This window comes from Nannobrachium achirus, assembly GCF_963921795.1.
Source record: "Nannobrachium achirus genome assembly, chromosome: 8".
Lineage (NCBI taxonomy): Eukaryota > Metazoa > Chordata > Actinopteri > Myctophiformes > Myctophidae > Nannobrachium > Nannobrachium achirus.
Window position 1 is genome coordinate 35,494,843 of NC_137817.1, and position 26,222 is coordinate 35,521,064.

The 26,222-nt window shown below is 38.8% G+C and overlaps 1 protein-coding gene across 1 annotated transcript in view; it reads left to right on the forward strand.

Annotated features, from left to right (window-relative positions):
* The window catches only part of nbeab (neurobeachin b), a gene marked incomplete at its 5' end in the record, with an annotated part of 383,543 nt that overhangs the window by 327,331 nt on the left and 29,990 nt on the right, over positions 1–26,222 (forward strand). Inside the window, 3 exons of the mRNA XM_080732091.1 lie at positions 16,588–16,731; positions 18,503–18,622; positions 22,669–22,821. Coding sequence (XP_080588217.1) covers positions 16,588–16,731; positions 18,503–18,622; positions 22,669–22,821 — 417 coding nt within the window. The remainder of the gene's footprint in view (positions 1–16,587; positions 16,732–18,502; positions 18,623–22,668; positions 22,822–26,222) is intronic.

The window sequence follows — 26,222 nt, forward strand, 5'->3', positions numbered from 1 at the left end:
AAAACGTGCAATTCAAGTACACTGCAAGTAAAAGAGTAGTGTCCATTAAGTTGACGCATAGTATGTTTTGAGTATATAACTGGTGGTTCAAGTTTAAAAGTAGTGCAGTTCAAGTATGACCATAGTATACCTCAAGTAAAAGAAGAGTGCAATTCAAGTGCACTGCAAGTAAAAGAGTAGTGTACATTAAATTCACGCATAGTATGTTTTGAGTATATAAATGGTATACTTCAAGTTTAAAATTATTGCAATTCAAATATAAACGTAGTATACGTCAAGTATAAGAATAGTGCAATTCAAGTAAAAGAGTAGTGTCCATCAAGTTCATGCATAGTATGTTCCGAGCATATAAATGGTATACTTCAAGTATGAAAAAAGTGCCGCTCAAATATAAACGTAGTATACCTCATGTATAAGAAAAGTGCAATTCAAGTACACTAGAGGTAAATGAGTTGTGCACATTAAGTTCATGCATAGTATAGTTTGAGTATATAAATGGTATACTTCAAGGTTAAAAGTAGTGCAATTCAAATATAAACGTAGTATACGTCACGTATAAGAAAAGTGCAATTCAAGTAAAAGAGTAGTGTCCATTAAGTTCACGCATAGTACGTTAAAGTATAAACGTAGTATACCTCAAGTATAATAAAAGTGCAATTTAAGTACATTCAAAGTAAAAGAGTAGTGTACATTACGTTCACACATAGTATATTTTCAGTATATGAATGCTATACTTCAAGTATGAAAATAGGGCAGTTCAAGTATAAACATAGTATACGTCAACTATAAAAAACATGCAATTCAAGTACACTGCAAGTAAGAGAGTAGTGTACATTAAGTTCACACATAGTGTGTTTTGTGTATATAAATGGAATACCTAAAGTATAAGAAAAGTGCAATTCAAGTACACTGCAAGTAAGAGAGTAGTGTACATTAAGTTCACACATAGTGTGTTTTGTGTATATAAATGGTATACCTAAAGTATAAGAAAAGTGCAATTCAAGTACACTGCAAGTAAAAGAGTAGTGTACATTAAGTTCATGCATAGTATGTTTGGAGTATGTAATAGTGCAGGTCAAGTATAAACATAGTATACGTCAAGTATAAGAAAAGTGCAATTCAAGTACCCTGCAAGTAAAAGAGTAGTGTACATTAAGTTCACGCACAGTATGTTTTGAGTATATAAATGGTATACTTCAAGTATAAGAAAAGTGCAATTCAAGTGCACTGCAAGTAAAAGAGTTCTGTACAGTAAGTTAACGTAGAGTATGTTAGGAGTATTTAAATGGTATACTTCAAGTAAGAAAATAGTACAGTTCAAGTATAAACGTAGTATACCTCAAGTATAAGAAAAGTGCAATTCAAGTACACTGCTAGTAAAAGACTAGTGTACATTAAGTTCATGCATAGTATGTTTGGAGGATATAAATGGTATACCTCAAGTCTGAAAATAGTGCAGTTCAAATATAAACATAGTATACAACAAGTATAAGAAACGTGCAATTCAAGTACAATGCAAGTAAAAGAGTAGTGTCCATTAAGTTCACGCACAGTGTGGTTTCAGTATATAACTGGTATTCTTCAAGTATAAGAAAAGTGCTATTCAAGTACACTGCAAATAAAAGAGTAGTGTACATTAAGTTCACGCATAGTATGTTTGGAGTATATAAATGGTATACCTCAAGTCTGAAAATAGTTTAGTTCAAATATAAACATAGTATACGTCAAGTATAAGAAACGTGCAATTCAAGTACAATGCAAGTAAAAGAGTAGTGTCCATTACGTTCACGCATAGTATGTTTGTAGTATAAAAATGGTATACCTCAAGTATGAAAATAGTGCAGTTCAAATATAAACTTAGTATACGTCAAGTATAAGAAACGTGCAATTCAAGTACAATGCAAGTAAAAGAGTAGTGTCCATTAAGTTCATGCAAAGTATGGTTTGAGTATATAACTGGTATTCTTCAAGTATAAGAAAAGTGCAATTCAAGTACACTGCAGGTAAAAGAGTAGTGTCCATTAAGTTCACACACAGTATGTTTAGAGTATATAACTGGTATGGTGCAAGTTTAAAGGTAGTGCAGTTGAAGTATGACCATAGTATACCTCACGTATAAGAAAAGTGTAATTCAAGTTTAAAAGTAGTGAAATTCAAGTATAAATGTAGTATACGTCAAGTATAAGAAAAGTGCAATTCAAGTACACTGCAAATAAAAGAGTAGTGTACATTAAGCTCACGCATAGTATGTTTGGAGTATATAAATGGTATACCTCAAGTCTGAAAATAGTGCAGTTCAAATATAAACGTAGTATACGTCAAGTATAAGAAACGTGCAATTCAAGTACAATGCAAGTAAAAGAGTAGTGTCCATTAAGTTCACGCACAGTATGGTTTGAGTATATAACTGGTATTCTTTAAGTATAAGAAAAGTGCAATTCAAGTACACTGCAGGTAAAAGAGTAGTGTCCAGTAAGTTCACGCACAGTATGTTTAGAGTATATAACCGGTATGGTGAAAGTTTAAAAGTAGTGCAGTTGAAGTATGACCATAGTATACTTCAATTATAAGAAAAGTGTAATTCAAGTTTAAAAGTAGTGAAATTCAAGTATAAATGTAGTATACGTCAAGTATAAGAAAAGTGCAATTCAAGTACACTGCAAATAAAAGAGTAGTGTACATTAAGCTCACGCATAGTATGTTTGGAGTATATAAATGGTATACCTCAAGTCTGAAAATAGTGCAGTTCAAATATAAACGTAGTATACGTCAAGTATAAGAAACGTGCAATTCAAGTACAATGCAAGTAAAAGAGTAGTGTCCATTAAGTTCACGCACAGTATGGTTTGAGTATATAACTGGTATTCTTTAAGTATAAGAAAAGTGCAATTCAAGTACACTGCAGGTAAAAGAGTAGTGTCCAGTAAGTTCACGCACAGTATGTTTAGAGTATATAACTGGTATGTTGCAAGTTTAAAAGTAGTGCAGTTGAAGTATGACCATAGTATACCTCATGTACAAGAAAAGTGCAATTCAAGTTTAAAAGTAGTGAAATTCAAGTATAAATGTAGTATATGTCAAGTATAAGAAAAGTGCAATTTAAGTACCCTGTAAGTAAAAGAGTAGTGTACATTAAGTTCACACATAATATGTTTTGTGTATAAATGGTATACCTCTAGTATAATAAAAGTGCAATTCAATTACACTGCAAGTGTACATTAAGTTCACGCATAGTATGTTTGGAGTATATAATAGTTCATTTCAAGTACAATCGTAGTATACGTCATGCATATTTAAAGTGCAATTCAAGTACCCTGCAAGTAAAAGAGTAGTGTACATTACGTTCACACATAGTATGTTTTGTGAAAATAAATGGCACACCTCAAGTATAAGAAAAGTGCAATTCAAGTACACTGCAAGTAAAAGAGTAGTGTCCATTAAGTTCACGCACAGTATGGTTTGTGTATATAACTGGTATTCTTCAAGTATAAGAAAAGTGCAATTCAAGTACACTGCAGGTAAAAGAGTAGTGTCCATTAAGTTCACGCACAGTATGTTTAGAGTATATAACCGGTATGGTGCAAGTTTAAAAGTAGTGCAGTTGAAGTATGACCATAGTATAACTCAAGTATAAGAAAAGTGCAATTCAAGTACACTGCAAATAAAAGAGTAGTGTACATTAAGTTCACGCATAGTATGTTTGTAGTATATACATTTTGTGTAAATAAATATGGTACCCCTCAAGTATAAGAAAAGTGCAATTCAAGTACACTGCAAGTAAAAGAGTAGTGTACATTAAGTTCAGGCATAGTGTGTTTGGAGTATATAAATGGTATACTTCATGTATGAAAATAGTTCAGTTCAAGTATAAATCTAGTATACCTCAAGTATAAGCACTACAGGTGCACAGTGTAGGGCAACTACCTCAAGCAGCCAGTGTGAGAAATATACAAGTATACACCCACAAGCCAGATACTGTATAAGAACACTCCATGTTGCATGCAGGCAGGTAGAACATTTTGATTTACTTGTACTAAGTACTATAGAATATAGGCTGCACTTGAAATGAAGGAAAAGTATACTTAAACTTTTGCTGTGTACTCGTCAGTATAAACTAAGTATACTTTTGTTAAGTATATTCCTGATAGTACATTTTAAGTAAACAGAAAAGTATACTTACCAAAGTATTAGTTTAGACAAAGTATACTTAGTTCATAACAAGTATACTCAGAGTATACGTAAGTATACTACTTTTTGGTAAGGGTATGACAAAAAAAGAATCTAGTTTCCGGATGGGGACCCAAATCAATGGGGGTACATTTATTGTTATCAAATTGTCCATAGCAAGAGTAATCAATAGGAACCACTCCTTTAATACGCCCTAATCATTTATTCCATTTGCCTTCAGCAATTTCTGTGTACCAGTATTTCTATATTGTACAAAAAATAAAAGTACTCATTATGCAGAATGTCCCTTTTCAAGTTTTCATCTTTCGACATCTTTTGAAAATAGCTGATCTACAAGCTCACAATGGGTCGCATCGCAAGCATGTAGATCAGCTATTTTCAAATGGCCAAAACTGATATACAGCCTAGCTGAAGTGCATAATGTAAGTTTTGTAATACTAATCTAAATCTACAAAGTAACTAGTAACTAAAGTGTTCAAATAGATGTAATGGAGTAAAAGTACAATATTTGAATCCGAGACATAGTGGAGTAAAAATAAAAGTGTTGGAAGTTGGAAATACTCTTGTAAAGTACACACATCTCAACATTGTACTTAGCCTACAGTATTTAGGTAAATGTACTTACTTAGTTACTTTACTTGAACCACGGTGTAAGATTAAATGACATTATGGATAAACAGAGAGAATAACCCATAAGACTCCCTAATGGGGAGATAAGCGACCGTCAGATCACATGTACCGCTTTGTGTGATTTTAGGGCAAAATCTGTAGGAGCAGTGTCCAAAAATGTGTTTTACAAGAATGGGCCTCATGGTGGCGCTAGAAGAGGGCCATGTGAGAAATGCGGGCTGTGGTTTGGCAGGCAAGGAGTGTGTGTGCAAAGTTTGGCATGGATAGGGGCAACGGTGGCGGATATATGAGTTGGAGAAAAGTGTGACGTGACTGACAGGCAGACAGACAGACAGCCGGTGGAGGTTTTGATAGTAACTGCGACCTGATTTTCCTACTCTGTAACAAACCAGTAAGACTCCCTAATCGGGAGATAAGCGACCGTTGGTCAAATAGGCCAAAAATTTGTTTTTCCAAAATCGTCCTGATGGTGGCGCTAGATGGGACAGATCCATGTTGATGAGATAAGTGTAGACATACTGTGTACCGATTCGCGTGATTTTAGGGCAAAATCTGTAGGAGCAGTGTCCAAAAATGTGTTTGAAAAAATCGGCCTGAAGGTGGCGCTATATGGGACAGATCCAGGTTGATGACATGAGTGTAGATATACTGTGTACCGATTTGCGTGATTTTAGGCCAAAATGTGTAGGAGCAGTGTCCAAAAATGTGTTTGAAAAAATCGGCCTGATGGTGGCGCTATATGACAGATCCATGTTGATGACATGAGTGTAGACATACTGTGTACCGATTTGCGTGATTTTAGGGCAAAATCTGTAGGAGTAGTGTCCAAAAATGTGTTTCGCAAGAATCTGCCTCATGGTGGCGCTAGAAGAGGGCCATGTGAGAATTGATGGGTGGAGGTTGTGGTTTGGCAGGCAAGGAGTGTGTGTGCAAAATGTGGCATGGATCGGGGCAACGGTTGCGGAGATATGAGCAGGGGAAAAGTGTGATGTGTGACGTGTGACTGACAGACTGACTGACAGAGGGATGGACTGACAGCCGGTGGAGGTTTGGATAGTATAGGAGTGCAAGTAACTGCGACCTAACGGTCGCAATAAATAGGCCATCAACATATTTAATAATCACCTAAGTATGTGATGAAATAAACCAACAAATAATCTAAAACCAGGTCATCTCAGCACAATAACTGAACTGGCATTTCAGGGGTTAAATTCTGGTGCTAAAATGACATGGAGTGTGATTCGTGAGAGCAGCAGTCAATCTAACAGGGGGAGCCATTAAGAACATTGCTTGCTGTGAGTTGGCTGAGTTAGCCAATCAGGTGCTAAGGACCGCCCTGTTTTTTTACTTTCTGGACCAGGAAGTGTAGACATGCTTCCTTGTTTTTCTTTCTGCTGCATGAGAGAGAACATGAGATGGCTTTCTGAGTGAACACAATTAATTCTGAAGTGATGATGTTTGATTGAGAAGTGACTTTGATTGAACAGAACTAGAAGGTTTATGAAGAAAGATACTTTTAGAGAGAAAGAAGCAAAATCGTTTTTGCTAATTATTTGGTTAGCACACTAACTCAGTGAAAACGTTTTTTTTTTTCTTCACCTTTATTCACTGCAAGAACAGCACAGCATTGGTCTTTGATGCATCTCCCTTGGTAAGCTAACAAGAACTTTTCTCATTTGAGTTTGTGAACCTGAAGGGAAAAGTGTTGATAACACATAGCTAGCATACAGGCCTCAGGCCTGTTGCTATTCCTGTTGCTAGCTACTTTGCTTCCTATTTATGCCCAGATATCTTTCTTAAAAACAATGAGGGGTTTGAGACCTTTGTGTCTATTGTTGAAACATGCTTTGGTGCACTCTGTATCATTGTGGTAATGTATGAGAAGCTATTTAAGCTATTAAATCTAGCTAACTGTATAATGTGGTGCTGCAGCAGGCTAGCCAAGCACTTATTGTTTAGTTTACATAATGTGTCTACATCAAAACCACTCGGTTTGAATGGATTAAGTCACTGTGATGCTCTGTAGTAGCTACAACTACATTGCTATTGAGTAAGTATTAATAGTTCAATTCATAGAAAGGGGAATACATACGGTATAATGGGAATTAATACAGTATTAAAAAGGATAATATTGCATCTAATAGGTCAGTGGTTTTCAACCAGCGGTCCGGGGACCACCAGTGGTCCTTGAGGGGGTTCCAGGTGGTCCCCAGCTAAATGAAGGAGAGTTGGTAACCCAATGGACCTTGAGAGCAAGAGCAAGCCAATTTGTTTTCATTTTATACTCTCAAGACTTAAAGTTGTACCATGTAACTTTTTTTATAAAACAAATCTTAAAATTGTCCTAACTGTTAAATCGCTAAAGTTTTAGAACACCCACTCCGTGAATTTCAGCCTGTAAAGCCTTCTCTATATATGTAAACTGCGATCCTTGCCGTGGACCGGATCTCGCGCGAAAATTGCGTCATCACACTACCGGCCAATCACAGCGAGGGTTATACAACTGCCGGCCAATCACAGCGCATCTTGAAGTGGGGTCGCTATGGCAGCCATATTTGTTGTCGCCCGTTTGTACCATCCCTTCTCTAGGTAATTTCGCCTACCAGGCAGGGTGAAGGAGTCCGTATCTCTGGAATTACTGAACGCACAGGAACAAGGGACCCCTCAAAAGATAGATCTCAGCGAGGTGGAGGCAGACGCGGGGGTCTGAAGGTACGAAAAACGGCCGAAAGACGCGGACGCGACCGCGGTTTGCTATAGGGCTAATGACCACTAGTTGGGCATCTTACACAGTATAGCTTTAAATCAGAGTTCCTCAACAGGGGGTCCACCACCCCTAGGGTGCCCGGAGGTACTGCAGGGGGTCCATGACTTTTTTGCTGGATTCAAAAAAAATATATATTTATTTGTTCATTATTTAAATTTTCAGTATAAATGTATTACTAAAATGGTCCTGCTGCACTTCCGTCCCCTCTGTAATAGGTGAAGATAAAAAGAATTCTTTGAACCTCTGCTGTTATAGCGCCACCAAGAGGCAGATTTTTGCAAATCCATTTTCTCTGCCAGGACGAAACTGAGCACTCACACTCCTTGAGTGCCAGAGCAGAACCTCTGCCCAATTTTCGGCATGGGCCTGTTATGGCGCCACCAGGAGGCTGATGTGTGCAAAACAAATTTTTGGACAGTACTTCTACCGATTTTGTCCAAAAATCACGCCAATCGGTGTTATTAAACGATACAGGTCTTTCAGATTTTTCAAATTCCATCCTGATTGGCTAAGATTGGCTTCCAAAGTTTGCAAGAGTGCTCCCTTTTGAACAAAATGCCTCAAATCATGAATACAGAGTGCAATGCAAGTGAAATATTGCACACACATTCCCACTAGGCAGAGGAAGAAATGTCAGTTTAAAATGTTCAAATCAGCTTCATGGTGGCGGTGGAAAAAAAAGAAAAAGAAATACTGAACTGTAACATCTTTATGAACAAAACATGTCTAAAATGCCTGAAGACTGTCTCCTAACCTGCTATTTACTTAAATGTTGCCTTTTGTTGTCACAGTCAGCATCTAGAAACACCAGTGAAAGAAAGTAGTCTGCAACATCTGTCAAGTCACCATCTGTACCGTCTGCGCTCTACGAGTCCAGTTACTCTACCTCTGCCACCTTCGCCAGAGATTCCTCAAGCTCCTCGTCCTCAAACGATGGCAAGAAGAGGAAGAAGTATACAACGGTGATAGTTGTACTAGAATGATATTATATTAACTGCAAAGGAATCACTAGCCCCAAAACAATGCTACTTCTGTTTGTCCACATCTTTCCTTTAGGAATAAATAACCCCCTGTTATTTACCTAAAGTAAAAATTAAGATAAATGTTGAAAGTGACAGTGTCTGTACCCAAAACTATTTTCAGAGTATCCAGTCATTTTGATCTTTTATCTCGTACTACTAACAAAATATAAGTAAAAAAGAGCTGCTACGTCCTTCCAACGGGGGCTTTTCACTGGCAGATGAGCCAGTAGGGTAGGACATCAGTAGGAGCAATTTTTGGCATTTATTTTAATACCCAAGTAGGACACAAACCTTAAGTCAACTGGCACATATTTTCCCTCCAAGATAATTTCTAAAATGTATGCTTGAATAATGCTGTTTGTTAGCATTAAATGAATTTTATTCTGGACAGTCTTGAGCAACTGAATCGAAGATTCTGCAACAAGACATAATAGTTCAAGATAACTACAGTATACAATTCATTCAGATGTTTTTTCATAGTTTGTGTGTGAAGGTAATCATTTTAAAGCCTGCACCTTGATTATTCAATTAACCAACATGAAAATGTAACATTTTGGTTCCAGATATCGGTTTCAATATATTTTGAGTACATTTCCCAGCCCTGGTAAGGCTATGTAGTATGCCATCAACAACGCTTAAAGGACCACTTCACAGATTTTCAACTGTGGACACTTCAGAAACCTGCTTACCAGTGACACTTTTTTAACTTTTTGATAACACGACAAAAATAGCTTCCGTCATGCTAACTTTCCAGGAATAGAAACCCTGCAGTTTCTATTAGCTTGGTTTCCCGATCGATGATGGTAGGCGGGTTCCTAAACTGTTCACAGCCAATGGTACCCTAATTTATGAGCATTAGTTAGGACCAATTATATGAACAAAGCTTGAAAATCTGTGATTTAGTCCTTATATTGTAGTATTTATTTAATAGTCTTTATAGAACCTACACAAAAGCCTATGTAAGGCAATTTCGGCATTTTTGGGTCTATAGATAAAAAAAGGGGGGAAAGGGTGTTAAATAGTTTGTTTTTATATGCCATCATGCTTTCACATTTGATCATTGTTTCGGCAGAACCCCCATCTAGTAAGATATTTAGTCGCTAAATCAACTTATGTGAACATAATGTATTCTGGACCTGTTTTTACCCCCTTTGGGTAGATGTGAACTGCCAAATCGTTAATAAATGCTTATTAACACTTTGTTGATGTTAACAAGACACTGTTCTATTGTTAATAAATACTTTATTAGTGCTTTGTTAATGTTTATAAGCACACTGCTCCCACTTTAGAATAGGTACTGCAAAATGCTTAATTAATGTGTTAATAAATGCTTAACTAACGCTTTGTTGATGTTAAAGGTGATGCACCATGAAATTTCACTTTTCCTATTTTAAAACCTTTTTTTGGGGTCCCGCTAGCACCTTCTATCCTCACAAAGTCCCATTTCTGACCGTGTGTCTTTCTCTGGTTTTGAGAAGGCGAAGATTAAAAGTATCCCACGTGTTCTCAAAACAGGCTATCCATTTTTTTTTGGGGGGGGGGGGGGGGGGCGCAGTTCAGGCCAAAGGTGGTACTGCAGCTGAAAATGTTCTGAGAGCCATTCAAAAATGAGAGAGGCTCTCTATTCAGGAGTGGTAATTTAGCCTCAAACCTTTTGAAAAACGTTTTTGGGACATAAACAATATGACATAAATACTTTTTAAATGCATGGTGTATCACCTTTAACAGGACACAGTTCCATTGTTAAAGGACAACTTTCTTTTTTTACAACAAGTGTTCATATTTTAGATTGTAATTAGGGAGAAGAAAAAGTGAGTGTTAAAATGTTTTCATTTGCTTCGTTCTATTGTTTTATCGCGATTACTGTGCTAAAATGTGGGGCATGCGTACAAGTGGCCAAATTTGTCTTTTTAGACACAATAAGCCAGCAGTTTCTTTATTGCTATTTACAGTAACACTTCTAGCCCCCATAAGTCATCAATCCATGAAAGGTTGCGTTGTATCTTGGGAATGGGCTTACTCTGTAAAATTACATATTTAGCCACTCGTACGCATGCCCCCAACCACTGAAATAAGAATCTCTAAGACAATAGAAAGATGTAAACAAAATAACTTTAACACTCATCTTTTATATTCTTTAATTACAATCTAAAATATGAACCCTTGTTGTAAAAAAAACAAAGTTGTCCTTTAATGAGTGCTTTGTTAATGCTTTGTAAATGTGTTTACCACACTGCTCCCACTTTAAAATAGGTACTGCAAAATGCTTAATTAATGTGTTAATAAATGCTTAACTAACGCTTTGTTGATGTTAACAAGACACTGTTCCATTGTTAATGACTGCTTTGTTAAAGGTTTGTTACTATTTATCCCACATTGCTCCCACTTTAGAATAGGTACTGCAAAATGCTTAACTAATGTGTTAAGTAATCCTTTATTAACACTTTGTTGATGTTAACAAACTACTGTTCCATTGTTAATGAGTTATTACTTAATGATTTGTTAATGTTTTACCCACACTGCGGCCACTTTAGAATAAGTACTGCAAAATGTTTAATTAATGTGTTAATAAATGCTTAACTAACGCTTTGTTGATGTTAACAAGACATTGTTCCATTGTTAATGACTGCTTTGTTAATGGTTTGTTACTATTTATCCCACATTGCCCCGCACTTTAGAATACCTACTGCAAAATGCTTAACTAATGTGTTAGTAAATGCTTAACTAACGCTTTGGTGATGTTAACAACACACTGTTCCTTTGTTAATGAGTTATTATCTAATGATGTGTTAATGTTTATACCATACTGCTCCCACTTTAGGATATGTACTGCAAAATGCTTAATTAATGTGTTAATAAATGGTTAATAAACAATGTGTTGATGTTAATAAGAAACAAATTTGTTTTTAATGAGTGCTTTATTAATGATGTGTTAATGTTCATAAGACACTGCTCCCACTTTAGAATAGGTACTGCAAAATACTTAATTAATGTGTTAATAAATGATTAGTAAATAGTTTAAAAATGCACTATAAGCTATTAATAAAGACTAACTAATGTCTGTTAATGTGCTAATAAGTATAATATAGTTAATGAGTTTGTTATGGGGGTTTTATAAATTGTTAATTAAGTATCTTATTAATTGTGTATTAAGTGTTAATTACGGATGTGTTACTTTCTTATTATCCTTATATTAACATATAGAAACATAAAATCAAGGTTTAATAAACGGTTAAATAACTGTTAGTTAAGTCGCTCATAATTTGTTTATTAGATGTTATTTAAGGTTGAACAACGTTCTTATTATCTATTAATTAACCATCTTTTAAATAGGTTATTAGGTGTTTATTAAGGTTGAATAACCTCTTTATTATCTATTTTTGTTAACATATATTAATGTTATTACATTTCTTCTAAATGGTTTGTTAATTGTTTATAAAGTAGCTTATTAAGTTTTCCAGTTGTTAATTAACTATTAACTAACTGTTAATAAGCATGTTAATAACTGTTTAGTAAGGTTAGTATTTTTCTTATAAATGGTTTCTTAATTGTTAACAAAGTAACTTATAAATAGTTATTTAAGTTGTTTAATAACTATTAACAAACATTTAATAAGCATGTTAGAAAACTGTTAATTAAGGCTAGTACATTTCTTACAAATGGTTTCTTAATTGTTAATAAATTAGCTTATTAATAGTTAATTAAGCTGTTAATTAACTATTTACTAACTGTTAATAAGCATGTTAATAACTGTTAAGTAATGTTTATTAATGGTACCTTATTTTAAAGTGTTACCAGATAAGGTAGTAAATATTGTTCTTTTCCACTCAAAGTATGATAAAAACAAAATAACCACAGTCTACTACACCTGACAGGCTGGAGTTGTTACAGTATGTATGCTTAAATACAGAGGTTAACAATGTATCTTCAAGTAGTTTGTTTCAGCGTTGGTTACGTTAATCAACATGAACTGGTCATGATAAAGATATATTTTGTACAGAGAGACGGCTAATTTAGAAACTTATATTTGGTGAAGGAGAGGTTGTTTTTATTTTGTTTGAAAAACCAAAGGTTAAGAATAGTGTAATACACGGTATACAGTATGCTATTGCTATATGCATCACAATCTTAAGCTTAGGTTCAAGCATTTCAAATAATTCTCCACTTCCCTCACAGAATCTAAATGTATTTAATGAGGCAGCTTTAAATAAACGTGTTAATGCCGTGTCAAAGAAGAAGTACTCCTCATTACTACCCAGGTCTCTCTTTTTCTTACCATACTGGGCTGGGTACCCTAGCAGCATTTACTCATTTACTCTCTATCTGTGTGTGTGTGTGTGTGTGTGTGTGTGTGTGTGTGTGTGTGTGTGTGTGTGTGTGTGTGTGTGTGTGTGTGTGTGTGTGTGTGTGTGTGTGTGTGTGTGTGTGTGTGTGCGTGCGAGCGAGCGTGCGTGCGTGTCCGTCCTGTGGCCCACACACTCCAATCTAGAGTAGGCCAAGACGTCTCATGGCAGACTATTATCACCCCATAAATCTAAGTAGATCTCAGTAAACTTCTCTTTCATTCTATCCAATTGTGCCAACATTCATGTGTGCCTCCATTAAATTTCAAGGAAGAACGAAAAAAAGACGTGGCCATTTAGTTTCGATGGAGTTGAAATGTGATGACTTTTTATACCATGCCAAATGTAGAGGAATATAGCAATAATATGTGATATAACAAAGATTGCCTTTCTTTTACACATAAAGTAGGTTGCACAAAACACAATTTTAAACAAGTTTTTATTTATTGTTTTATTTTTAGGTCCCCCTCTCACAGTAGTTTGAATAGACCGTTTGTCAGCCTTCTGATTGGTCCCTGAGACTCCCTGACTGGCCAACCAGAAAAAAACATTCACTTTTTGCTATCGGGGGTGGAGTTTGTGCAGTGGAGAATATTGAATGTGGCTTTCAACAACTGTCCGCAGTGCGCGACACGGAGATCGGCCGGTACGGTGATAGCGACGGCAAGCGTCAAGCGATCTCGCTCATCATAACGAATAAGCTTCAACAAACTAGTTCACATGTACCTTATCAATGGTCTAAGAGTCACGATTGGGTACATATAATTTAAATGGGCAGAATTACGAAAAGCCAGCCTATTATGTGAGGAGAAACATTCTCTCTGTCCTCTTCCTAGTACCCAAGATGCAATGCGCTTCTCTTTCTATCTCTGATCCAGAGGATTAAACTAATTAAAACATTTATTTTTCGGGGGAAAACTACTGTTTTGCTATGTAATTACTGTACCTTTTTCTTCCCTTTTTATTAATATCACGTAGATGTGTTTTTTGTGGTACTTTATATAGCTGTAATGAGGCTATGAAGGGGAAAAAAATCCCATCCACTACCACTATAAAAGAATCTGCAAAGAGGATTCTGTCCCACTGGGATTAAACAAATTAAAACATATATTTTCGGGTAAACCCCCTGTTTTGCAATGTAACTACTGTACCTTTGTCTTCCCTTTTTATTAATATCACCCAGGTGTTTTTCCTTTGGTACTTTATATAGCTGTAATGAGGCTATGAAGGGGGAAAAAAATCCCATCCACTTCCACTATAAAAACAATCTGCCCAGGGTTAATGTCCCATCATAGTAACAGGGCAGAATGGGGCGGGATTTGCAAAAGGGTTTATTGAATGCTTTGTTTTGATAGATTTCCCATGACTCGTAAAGCTAGAACATGGCAGCTGCAGAGTTCAGACACCAAAGCTTCCATTGATTACATTAACAGTTTCCCTCCCCCTCTCTATCACTGACTCAGACACAACAGTACTGAGTGTATTACTATTGACTACCAATATGCCCACAGGGCTTTCCCATCGGACAGTGTGATTTAAAAGCACATACGGTAATTTGTTCAGCATTAAATGTATGTTTAATGGTGTAAATGTGTTGCCTTAGGAACACGTCAAAATGAAAAAGCAAAGCAAGACCCCCCTTTGATCATGTCTGCATAATGTTGAGCCAACTATTGATAATTGGCTTAAATAATGAACTTTGAATCTTGTTTTATTCTCACTGTAACTAGACAGCAGTTCATTAGCACACATTTCACATTGGAATTGATTGTAGTTATGATCTAGTTATGATCTCTGGCATTTACACCATGCATATTAAAAAATATATATTTTACATACTGAAAATATAAGCCCATAACACTTTTTTTTATGGTTTAAGCCTAAACAACCACTCAGATATAGAATTTCCATGTTCTGTCTGTCTGTCATTTCAAGCATCTTCAGCTGCAATACCAAAAAGCCATTTGTTGGCAAAGCATTGGACTCCCCATGCTTACATAAAGGGGAGACAGAAAAAGTAGAAATCTTTTAAATTCATGGTGTAGCCCCTTTAAAATCTTTCTTCTTCTTCTTCTTCTTCTTCTTCTTCTTTGTTTTACGTTTTCTATCGATTTAGACTCTTCTCTTCCAAGAGAATTGTATTCTCCTGTACTACTAAGGCATAGATTTGTATATTACTGTTTGTGATTGCACAAATATTGTCACTTTTGGCTCGTTCAATGTGTCGCGATGCGACACATGGTGAGCTTGTAGATCTGCTATTTTCAAAAGATTTGTATACATTTTGAACTTGTGAAATGTGACATTCTGCACAATGAGTACTTTCTCTTTTGGTATGATACCAATTTTGAATACCAGACTTTTACTTATAAGGCTGAAGCCACACCAAAGTACCTATGAGGGTGCCCTCACACCAAAATACCTATGAGAGTGGAATCCGCGTTCCATCAATGCATTTCAATGATAAGGGAGCGTTTTTTGCAGAAATCCTCTGCTGGCATGAAACCGCTTCACTCTCATTGAAATGCATTGGCGGAACGCGGATTCCACTCTCATAGGTATTTTGGTGTGAGGGCACCCTGAGAGTGGAATCCCCATTCCGCCAATGCATTTCAATGGGATTTTTTACTGGCATTTCATGCCAGTACAGGATTTCTGCAAAAAAACGCTCTATTCTCGTTGAAATGCATTGGCGGATTGGAGATTCCACTCTCATAGGTACTTTGGTGTGGCTTCAGCCTAACAGGGTATTTCTACGTTGCAGAAATTACACTTTTACTCAAGTAAAACAGTACTTTTTCCACCACTTTATTTTTATGAGCTTTCAAAGGTAAGACAATTCCAGACATTCAGTCAGAGTTTCTTTCCAGTGAACTACCAGAAGCGGTGCCTAGTAGCTCTACAAGGCCTCTCAACACCAATGGAGGCACGAGTGCTGAGTACAGTGTTTGGGTATGTGGGCGTGCTGGGTGTAAATCGGGTCAGCCAGGGTTAATCCATATGGATTACCCACAACATTTAGCAGGAGCCGCCCATATCTCCTCCCTCCTTCCTCAGCACTCCATCTCGCTCTCCTTCTCCCTGTTACCCCCATAAATCTAGGCAGGGAGACAGGGCAACAGGAACTTTTTAGGGTGCAGGAGAATAATGGGGTCTGACAGACAAATCCCAGAGAAAGGCTTCTCGTCTGCCCTGTTTACTCCCCCCCTGTCCCTCTACTGGTCTTTCCACACGTAGGCTAATGGAGGCCTGCTAAGACTCCATAGGTCCTCGTATTCATTATATTCAACACACCAGAACGGTTGGACAGACGGATACTATACAGTTCTGTTAAATGTCCCAGCTAAAGGACTGCATTGCATAACTTACAGTACAAACTCATCCGTTAGTTGCTTTTGAAAGTTAAATGTCATTTTATGGTGAGATGTTTCTTTTAGTTCTGTTGATTTGTGCTTTAACTGCTTTGACTGTGCTTTTCTTGAGCATAATTTCTCCATGAAGGACCTGTTAAAGAACATCATTTTTCATTTAATGTGGGTGTTTAACCTTTAATTAATGCTGGCAGGTGAGACTTGTTATTGCATTCCTGCCTTCTTGCAAGAAATCAAACATGTATAATCTCTTATTGCTCTTCTAGCCAATCGGAGCTCTAAATCCGAAGCGTGCAGTGTTTTTTGCCGACCGCTATGATGAGACGTGGGAAGATGACCAGACGCCGCCATGTCACTACAACTCCCACTATTCCACTGCTGCCTCTACCCTGCAGTGGCTTGTGAGGCTAGTGAGTAACTCCATTACCTCAACCAATACTTTATGGTGCTATAATGTTATATCCAGGGATCTGGCCAGTGGTGTAAAGCAATTAAGTACATTTACAGGTATTTGTACTTTACTTGAGTATTTCCAAATTCCATTACTTTTACTTCTACTCCACTACGTCTCGGATCCAAATATTGTAGTTTACTATTTGGAAACTTTAGTTACTAATTATTTGTAGATTTGGATTATTATTTGGATTTAATTATTATTTGAAAATAGCCGATCTACAAGCTCACAATGCGTCGCGAAGACTCGCGATGCAACGCATTGTGAGCTTGTAGATCTGCTTGTTTGAAAACTTCAATTAGGACATTCTGCATAAGTAGAATGTCCTAATTGGAGTATTTTCTACTTTTGGTACTTTAAGTACATTTTGATACCAATACCTTTGTACTTTTACTCAAGTAAATGTAGAGTTTTGGACTTTTACTTGTAACAGAGTATTTCTACATTGCAGTATTGATACGTTTCCTCAAGTAACAAATGTGAGTAATTTTTCCACCACTGGCTATAATGTTATATCCAGGGATCTGGCAAGCGTTTCGTCTTGCCCCTATGAATAGGGACGAGGCAGAACCCCCCCACTGTAAGAAAATGATTCGTTGCTGAGTTTGCATTAGGTTGACTGTCACTTGTCAAACTTGATGCTGGCGCTCCTTTGAGGTATGTCGGTTGGAGGATAAGAACGCCCGCCTTGATGTGCAATACAGCCCAAACATCTCAATCTGATTGGCCTCAGAGTTCCACCAGAGAGCCCCAGAAAGAGCATTTCACAGGCCAGTAAACTGGCATATGCGAACTAAATAAAGAGTGGCTGGGTAATGATTTACAGGGGCTGCCGTGGCAGGTTTATGTGTTTCAGACAACCCAGCGAGTGCTGGCAGACATGTCCATCAAGGTTACTGAGCACTGTCCTCATTTACTGTGGAGGAGGAGGAGGACACATATGTACTCGCACATAATCTGTTCCCTCCGCAAAGGCAGGCCCACACGACCTGCCCAGCCTCCTGCGGTTCGGACACATTTGATAGTGAAGAGACAGCTTATTAATTTTGAGAGAGCTTGATGGGGAGTTTTGTACTGTAGTTTCTCTCCCCCCCCTCCCTCCCCTCCCTCATTAGTAAGGGACTGATGAATTGGGAGATCTCCCCAGACAGTAGTTAGACTGGCCTTCGTGGCATCACTCCCACAATCCCTTTCTTCCGCTGGTGAGTGATCCGCCCGCCGCAGCCTGTGGTGTCCACCATCTCAGGCTGAGAACACCAAATATGAGCCAATTACCACCATTACTCACTGTATTCAGGAAGAGCACTAATTAATTCTCCCTCAGGCATGAGAACAGTAAATGAGTGACCGATCGCCGCAGACTTACTTTAGGCGCAGGAAAGGATAACAATGAAAGAATGCTGCGAATTACAACTACGTCCTTTCACTTCCAAGTCCTCATGTTCCATGAGAATGTGATACGATTTCACTGTGACTTAAAACACTGTTAGAACTTGATTTTGATCATGTACCGGTGACTTCCTATTTGTGTATGGGGGGGTTGTTGAACTTTATGACAATGGTGTGTGTGTGTGTGTGTGTGTGTGTGTGTGTGTGTGTGTGTGTGTGTGTGTGTGTGTGTGTGTGTGTGTGTGTGTGTGTGTGTGTGTGTGTGTGTGTGTGTGTGTGTGTGTGTGTGTGTGTGTGTGTGTGCGTACGTACGTACGTATGTGTTCTTTCCCACATAGGAGCCCTTTACCACGTTCTTCCACAGTGTCAATGACAACAAGTTTGACCATCCCGACCGCACCTTTTCAGCCGTTGCCTGCTCCTGGAGGAATTGCCAGAGGGACACCTCTGATGTTAAGGTGAGAGAAAGAATGAAGGCGGCTCTGTTGAAAATCACATGCTATTTATAATTGTACTCAATCCTTTCCTCGTGTCACTTTTATGTTCATCTGTAAACATTGATTTCTACAAGACTGAGAATAACAATTGCCTCTTTACCAAAGTAAAGTAAATACAGGTACAAAGGCACCCATGATGGATATGTGATGGGTGTCTTAAAACTTTAAACCACATCAAACCTTTTTCATCATCTTTTCATCACTCTTTTCAACCTAGATGTCTTAACCCATTCAGAACGGGTACACATTTTGTGTTTCATTATTTTATGCTTTAACTATTGAAAAATAGCAGATATACAAGCTCACAGCACTGCGAGCTTGTAGATCTGCTATTTTTGAAAAAACTTGAAAAACTTAATTTTGACCCGATTCTATAAGTGTCTTTTGAATCCTTCTAAGGTTTTTTTGAAAAACCTATATTTCTATGTCAGCAATCTGGCTATCCATCGTCAAAGAAAAGGTCCTTTTCACTTAACTGGAGCTCAGTTAGTCTGTTCTTGAGAGACTATACTATGTCAGTGGTTCTCAAACCTTTTCATGTGAAGGACCCCCAAACTGATAATTATTTGACCACAGACCCCCATCTCAAAATATCTAGTTCCAGGGACCACCCAGAAGCAAAATTTGAGTTATAACCGTTCGCTTTGAAAATACATATATTCAAAGATTTGCACACATTTTCACGTTTTTTTCCCCCCAAAAATAGCAGATCTACAAGCTCGCAGCCACTGTGAGCTTGTATATCTGCTATTTTTCATTGGTTAAAGCAGTCAATAATTCTAGGCCTAGATGTCTTAATCATGTTGTATATTTAAGGATATGTGCATACGTAAATCTAGGGATGAACAGTAGTGTACCTATCACGTTAATTACAAGTGATGTGTTTCTGCAATGTTTGGACACAGCACACATCCCTTCAATAATATGTTTACTTCAGTGCCTCTCCATCACTGCTATTAAAGTCAAAGTCTAGAAATGTCTCAAATATATACCATGAATTATAAATGGCATATCCGAGCAGCGAAGCACAAAGACCAATAGTACACAGGTCTCACACATGAGCATAGAGAAACACACATTTGATTCAACTCATATTTGAAACAAACATGTTTAAAAATAGAGGTAATATGCCTGTGCGTGCGTTTAGTGGTGCTTGTGAACAAAGGCTGTGTCTGCGAGAAAGACAAAGCCCTCCCTCTGCAAACCCACAGTCGCTGAAAACGCTGAACCCTGCTGATTCGCCTCCATTTTACCCACTGCATAACACCACAGCGGGGATATGCACTGACCTCAAAGTGTCATATATTTCTAGCACACCCAGCATCGGGTAGTGTTGCCCTAGGCAATTAATAAAGCATTAATGACAAAAGCTATTTAAAATGTAGTCTTTTATGTACAGACAGGGCTTTTACATGCCAGGACCTAGGGGAAAGTGGCCGGCAGTCTATGCGAGCCAGACGTGGAGAGCTGCAAACCAATGTACAGTCGAATAGTCGCCACCCTGTTAACAAATACAGCCTACTTTAAACCACTTGCATGCCTGCATGCATTTGTTTTTACACACATAGGTTGGCTACTGATCTATTACAGAAAAGGAGTTGTGCCCTGCTGTGGAAGACTGGGCTGAAACATAGCAGTGTTTCATAATAAATACCAGGCATAGAATTATTACACTATAGCTTGTTTGGTTTACCTATGGTGCATTAGGCGCAAACTGTGAGGCAGAGCCAATATTATGACTAATAGATCATATCACATATTATGTAGTGCTTCATATCATCACCCTTTCTTTTTTCCTGCTAATTTCCCCAGTTCCGCTCGCTGCAAAAAAAGAAAAAGAATGTAGAGTATGAAACTAAAAACCTCTGCAAAAAAATAAATAGACCCACACTGGCCTCCTGGCGTGCGTTGCAGACAGATTTTGGCTAACATGCAAGCCGTCAGATCGACAGACGTGAACATGCACGCGCACAGACACAGGGTGCACGCGCAAACACAGAGTCTACTAGTCGCGCTGTGTACACACACACCCACGGCGTGCACTGATTGAGACTGAGCGGAGTGTCCAGGGTTAAGGTCAGCCACAGCCCGGTGCGGTGAGTGGCTCATCAGAGTTCTGATTAAAAGGCAGCGTGTTTTTACCAGGGTGCCTCCTTCATTAACCCCGGCCTCCTTCAGCAGTAATGACGACAAGACCAGGGGAGGCTGCAGCCCCTGACGGGGATGACCTCCTAAAAGAGCAAGTCAAATGGAAACAAGGACTGCACTGGCCAGCCCTCCACCACCGCCAAGCCCCTCACCTCCACAACCACCCCATCACCCCCATCATTAGTGTGCATCCATACCTCCCACTTATTTTCGTGTGCGTCCGTGTGTGTATGTGCATGTTTGTCAAGCAGACACAGCCACACTAAGGGGATCGGAGACAGACTTGGCTCCCTGTGAACATACACACACATATATATATATACACTGTTGTACACACACACACACACACACACACACACACACACACACACACACACACACACACACACACACACACACACACACACACCAAAACCGCCACCATGCTGTCTGAAGGAATCCAGCAGCACTCCACCGGTGACAGATTTTGACGAACGTGTCATTAAGGTGACACAGTGTAAAGCAATGGAGGCTTGTGTGATTGACTTGTTAGCCCATTACGATGCTGTTGCAGAATTAATGGCTGCCAGGGGAGGTGGGCTTGAAAACGGAGCTGGCAGTTTTAACGGCTCGGTGCTGAGTTACGGCAGGAAGTTTACAAACGAAAAAAGAGGAGGGAAAGTGTGCGAGAGGGTGGAAGAGAGGGAGGAAAAGCCAGTCGACTCCCTTCCCCGCTGTCGTGTGCAGAGGGTGAAATGTGACCAACAGCAGACCTGGAAGTTTTATAGAGCTGTACCATGTCATGCCAACTCCCTCTCTCTAAAACCTAGTGATTTATGGGAGCCTAAAAGCCCCATATGTTATGCACCCTATAGGCATGATAAAACTCCATGGCATTACTGCACCCTGCCATCATAAAACAAGCCTAATACAAGGATTTAAAAATCTTATGGCCCGCTTTCACGATTTGGGTCCACTCATGAAACGTCAACAACAATACTTTGTCCTCATTAGAAAGCTATTTAGAAAATGTTTTCTTAATGAGGAGGACAAAGATGGTGGAGCTACATTCCTGGTGTGCATATGCCTCATTGTGCATCGCCCGCTTAGCTCTCATGGGCTGCACGATCAAGAGAAAAGGGGATTAGAGTAGGGACAGTAGAATGAGCGAGACTTGATTTATATGTTTGGCAAAAAATAAAGTTTTTCTTTTTTCTTTTCTTTTCCAAGGGTGATCTCATGATGCAGTCTAGCATTTATACTTCCTTTGGGAATGGTCTTTTCTGTAAGCCCAGGTAAATGTTTGTCCTCTTGCTCAGACCTTGGAATCACACTGGGGATAACATTGAAGGCTCGTTTTCCACACTGGCTTCCCTTCCTCCATGCCGAGGTCCTGACCCCATCACCAGATCCCAGCGACTGGGGAGAAAAACCCAACTCAGTTCCAGTTTCATTTAACTCAACAAACACCTTCGTGTAGAATAACCTGACTAGCACCTCTCAGCAGCTCCGCGTGGCCTGGTGTATGGTTTGTCTGTGTTACCTTTTCCCCTGGAGTGTCCCTCGCTCGCATGTGGATACTCAAGACTTTAAAAAAGAAATCTGTTTAGCTATCACAACATTTCTTTCTTTTTTTGGTAATTTAACCCTGAGAGTGTAGAAATGGTCCATTTGGGGACCATTTATATAGTTAATTAACACTGAGGATTGTACTGTAGTGGACGGGGTGGCCGGTTGATAGAAAGCTACATTACCAAACCTTGTGAACTTGTGTGTCACGGTAACAGCACACATCATCTCTCTCTCTCTCTCTCTCTCTCTCTCTCTCTCTCTGTCTCTCTCTGTCTCTCTATCTCTCTGTGTCGTTTGTGGGCCTTTAGGAGCTAATCCCAGAGTTCTACTACCTCCCAGAGATGTTTGTCAATAGCAACGGCTACCACCTTGGCATGAGAGAGGACCGGGACATGGTGGGTGACGTGGACATGCCAGCCTGGGCCAAGAAACCAGAGGACTTTGTTAGGATAAACAGAATGGTAGGAGCCTATTCTGTTTAGCATATTTAGTTGAACATGTTCTCTTCAGTGCAGCTCTCACCCAGTCTTTTCAACGTGCAATTTATGACATACTGTTACAGCGCTTCAGCATCATCATTTATATTATAAATAAATACTTGCCATGCAATATATGAGTACAGTTTTCATAATTTAGATGCTCTGATGTTATTCAGGAGTGAAATCATTCCCAACCCCTCTCCCTCTGCACCCTGCAACAGCGTGTCTCCCTGGCTTGTTCATAAAGCATAATAGTGCACCGCTCGATACTAACACTGTACTCCTGACCCCAGTGATGTCACTAAAGGACACAGCCAGTAAGAGTGGCCTATAATGTTACCTAATGCCAGGACTCATCAATCATGACTTGGCTGCTTGCAGGGTGCGAGCATGCGCACGTGTGTGTTTGTGCATGCGTATGTCTGCGTGTGTGTATGTGTGCGCATGTGCATGTTTGTGTGTGGTTAATCAGGGAAGGCTATTTGCATGCAACATGGAGCTCCCAGCAGGCATTGGGGGAAATGGAGAACCAAATCTCCTCTGCTGTCAGACATCGGAATCACATGGATAGTCATAGCTCAGCAACCCCATTGTACATTCTATAAATACACCAAATGCAGCAGTGTTTATATCGGTCGTACATTTCAGATAGCATGCACTTGTAAGGGGACTGGAAAACGGAAACGATAGTTCCAGCTCAGAATGCCATGGAACAAAGTTCCGAGTGTGATGTGTGTAGCCCGAGGTTAGAGGCTGCAGCGGTTCCAGCCAGAGGACCAGAGGTGGGGGGAAGGGCTGCCAGAACACACTTGACCTTTTCAGCAGGAGTGACAGTGCGGGGCTAGGAGGCTGTCTCACGGAGGTGACCTTTCCCCGTGCTTTACCCACGATGCCCTGGTCCGCCACACCAGCCTTTGTACAACGACGAGGGGAGTGGTGGGGGGTGGTGGGTACAGGGGAGAGGCAGGAAGCTGCTATATGTTACAGTATGTGGCATCAGGACCGGGTTGCTGAAATGAGACATGAGGATCACTGAAGAATGGAAATATTTAGAATATTTAAGGTGCTTCTATGGTTGGTAGGCCTGCATTTTTTTCACACAGCCTGAAAACAGTTGTCCTCCATTTTTGTCTCTTCTTTGTTCTGTTCTTTTGCCAGCCTACACTCTTGCCTGCTCTATTATTTCATCTCTCTCTCTCTCTCTCTCTCTCTCTCTCTCTCTCTCTCTCTCTCTCTCTCTCTCTCCCCCCTCCTCCCTCCCATTTCTCATCTTTGCATGTGCCACTTTCAATTGCAGTGATATGCCCTGTGGCGAGCTCAGCCTCTGTGTGCTAGAGCTGGCTTTGTTGGTAATGGCTGTTACTCCTGACGGCGAGGAGGGGAGGAGTGTAAATTCCTACTAGAAAATCCTTACACCATTATAATAAGGGAATTAAAGTTTTGTAATGTAATGTGGAGTGATATATCAAAAAATATCCAACACACAACTTCCATACCGTTGGTATTTTCTAATAATTATCTGCCCCAGGATCTCATATCTAAAACATTTTACAGGCACTCCCGTAAGAAATCTATTATCGCCTTTCACACTCAAGTACTTTATCAATGTTACCCCTGCAGACGGTTTACGGTAAATTGGATACCCATTAGTATTGAACAGCTTTCTTTGTTTCCATGTGAAGATAGCTGGTCATTATTTTTAATAGATGGAGAAATATGATATGTGTTCCCCAGAGGGGTGCTCTGCTCAGTATGAGCTGATCACAGTTTGTACATAAGGACATGCAGTAGCCTCCATGTCTGCTGCATTCCTTACGGTACATTCTCAGCCTGTTTCCAATATAACTGGCCAGTATTCAGCCAATTTAATGCAAGCTTTATTTTCCTTTTTGTAATAGTTCCTTGTAATAATCTCAGTGATACACTGTAGTTTCCATCTATGATCAGCCAGACTTGTTACTGTAGGTGGAAGTTGTTTTCTTTTTTACCGGTTTTATGTTTTGCAGTTCTCAAAATGTGTTGGAAAAAGTACTCAATTTTGTTTACTTAAGTAAAAGTATCAATACTGCAATGTAAAAAGTACTCTGTTAGTTTTATTGCGACCGTAGGTTGCAGTTTAGTATGAGAAATGGCACATCATGTCTCCGTCCGTGCGTGTATGCTTTTTTACGGTCTATGGGTTTGACGCTCTGACATCACGCTCTGACAGTGTGATGTCAGGGGAACCACACTATAACAGAATCCCTTTTATGCCCTTTTATGGAGATCCCTGATGTCATTAAGCCCATATCTAACAGGATTTCATATGTAGAACCAGACCATATCTGTGTGGCTGGTTCTACAGACAGGGATCTCCATATATGGGCATAAAAGCGATTGTATGTATGATGTGAGACGTCATAGGACTTTCACATAACGAATAACTGAGTAAGCATGTTTGGGGTCTCACAGCATATCTCACAGTACATGGATATCCATATATGGGTACCAGGGGTCTCCATATATGGGTAACTGGTCCGATATACTGGCCAGATGACTTGTCGCCCTTAGGCGTCTTACTGGTAATTTATATCTGCAAATTAACAAGTAACTTAAGTTTTCAAATAAATGTAGTGGAGTAAAAGTACAATATTTGGATCCGAGATGTAGTGGAGTAGAAGTAAAAGTATTGGACATTGGAAAGTACAAATACCTCAAAATTGTACTTAAGTACAGTACATATGTAAATGTACTTAGTTACTTTACACTAGTGGTGGAAAAAGTACTCAATTTCTTTACTTGAGTAAAAGTATCAATACTGCAATGTAGAAGTACTCCGTTACAAGTAAAAGTCTGTAATTCAAAATGTACTTGAGTAAAAGTACAAAAGTGTTGGCATAAAAATGTACTTAAAGTACCAAAAGTAAAAGTACAATATGTTTGAAAATAGACGATCTACAAGCTCACAACACGTTGTGACCTTGTAGATCTGCTATTTTCAAATTGCCAAGGTATAAAATAGGGCTACAGTGGTTTGTGTATGTTTTATAATATCATAATTTATATCTACAAAGTAGCTAGTAACTAAAGTTTTCAAATGAATGTAGTGGAGTAAAAGTACAATATTTGGATCTGAGATGTAGTGGAGTAGAAGTAAAAGTATTGGAAATTGGAAATACTCAAGTAAAGTACAAATACCTAAAAAGTGTACTTAAGTACAGTACTTAAGTAAATGTACTTAAAGGAGTAGTTCACCCCCAAAATGACTTTTTTTCTATTGATTACTCATGCCATGGAGAGTAGAGTTCAATAATATTTTTAGTTTTTTGTCACATTCCTAAGACAAAATTTTGATTAGAGAAAATTTACCCCCATTTATTCCGGATGGGGACCGGTTTCGAAAC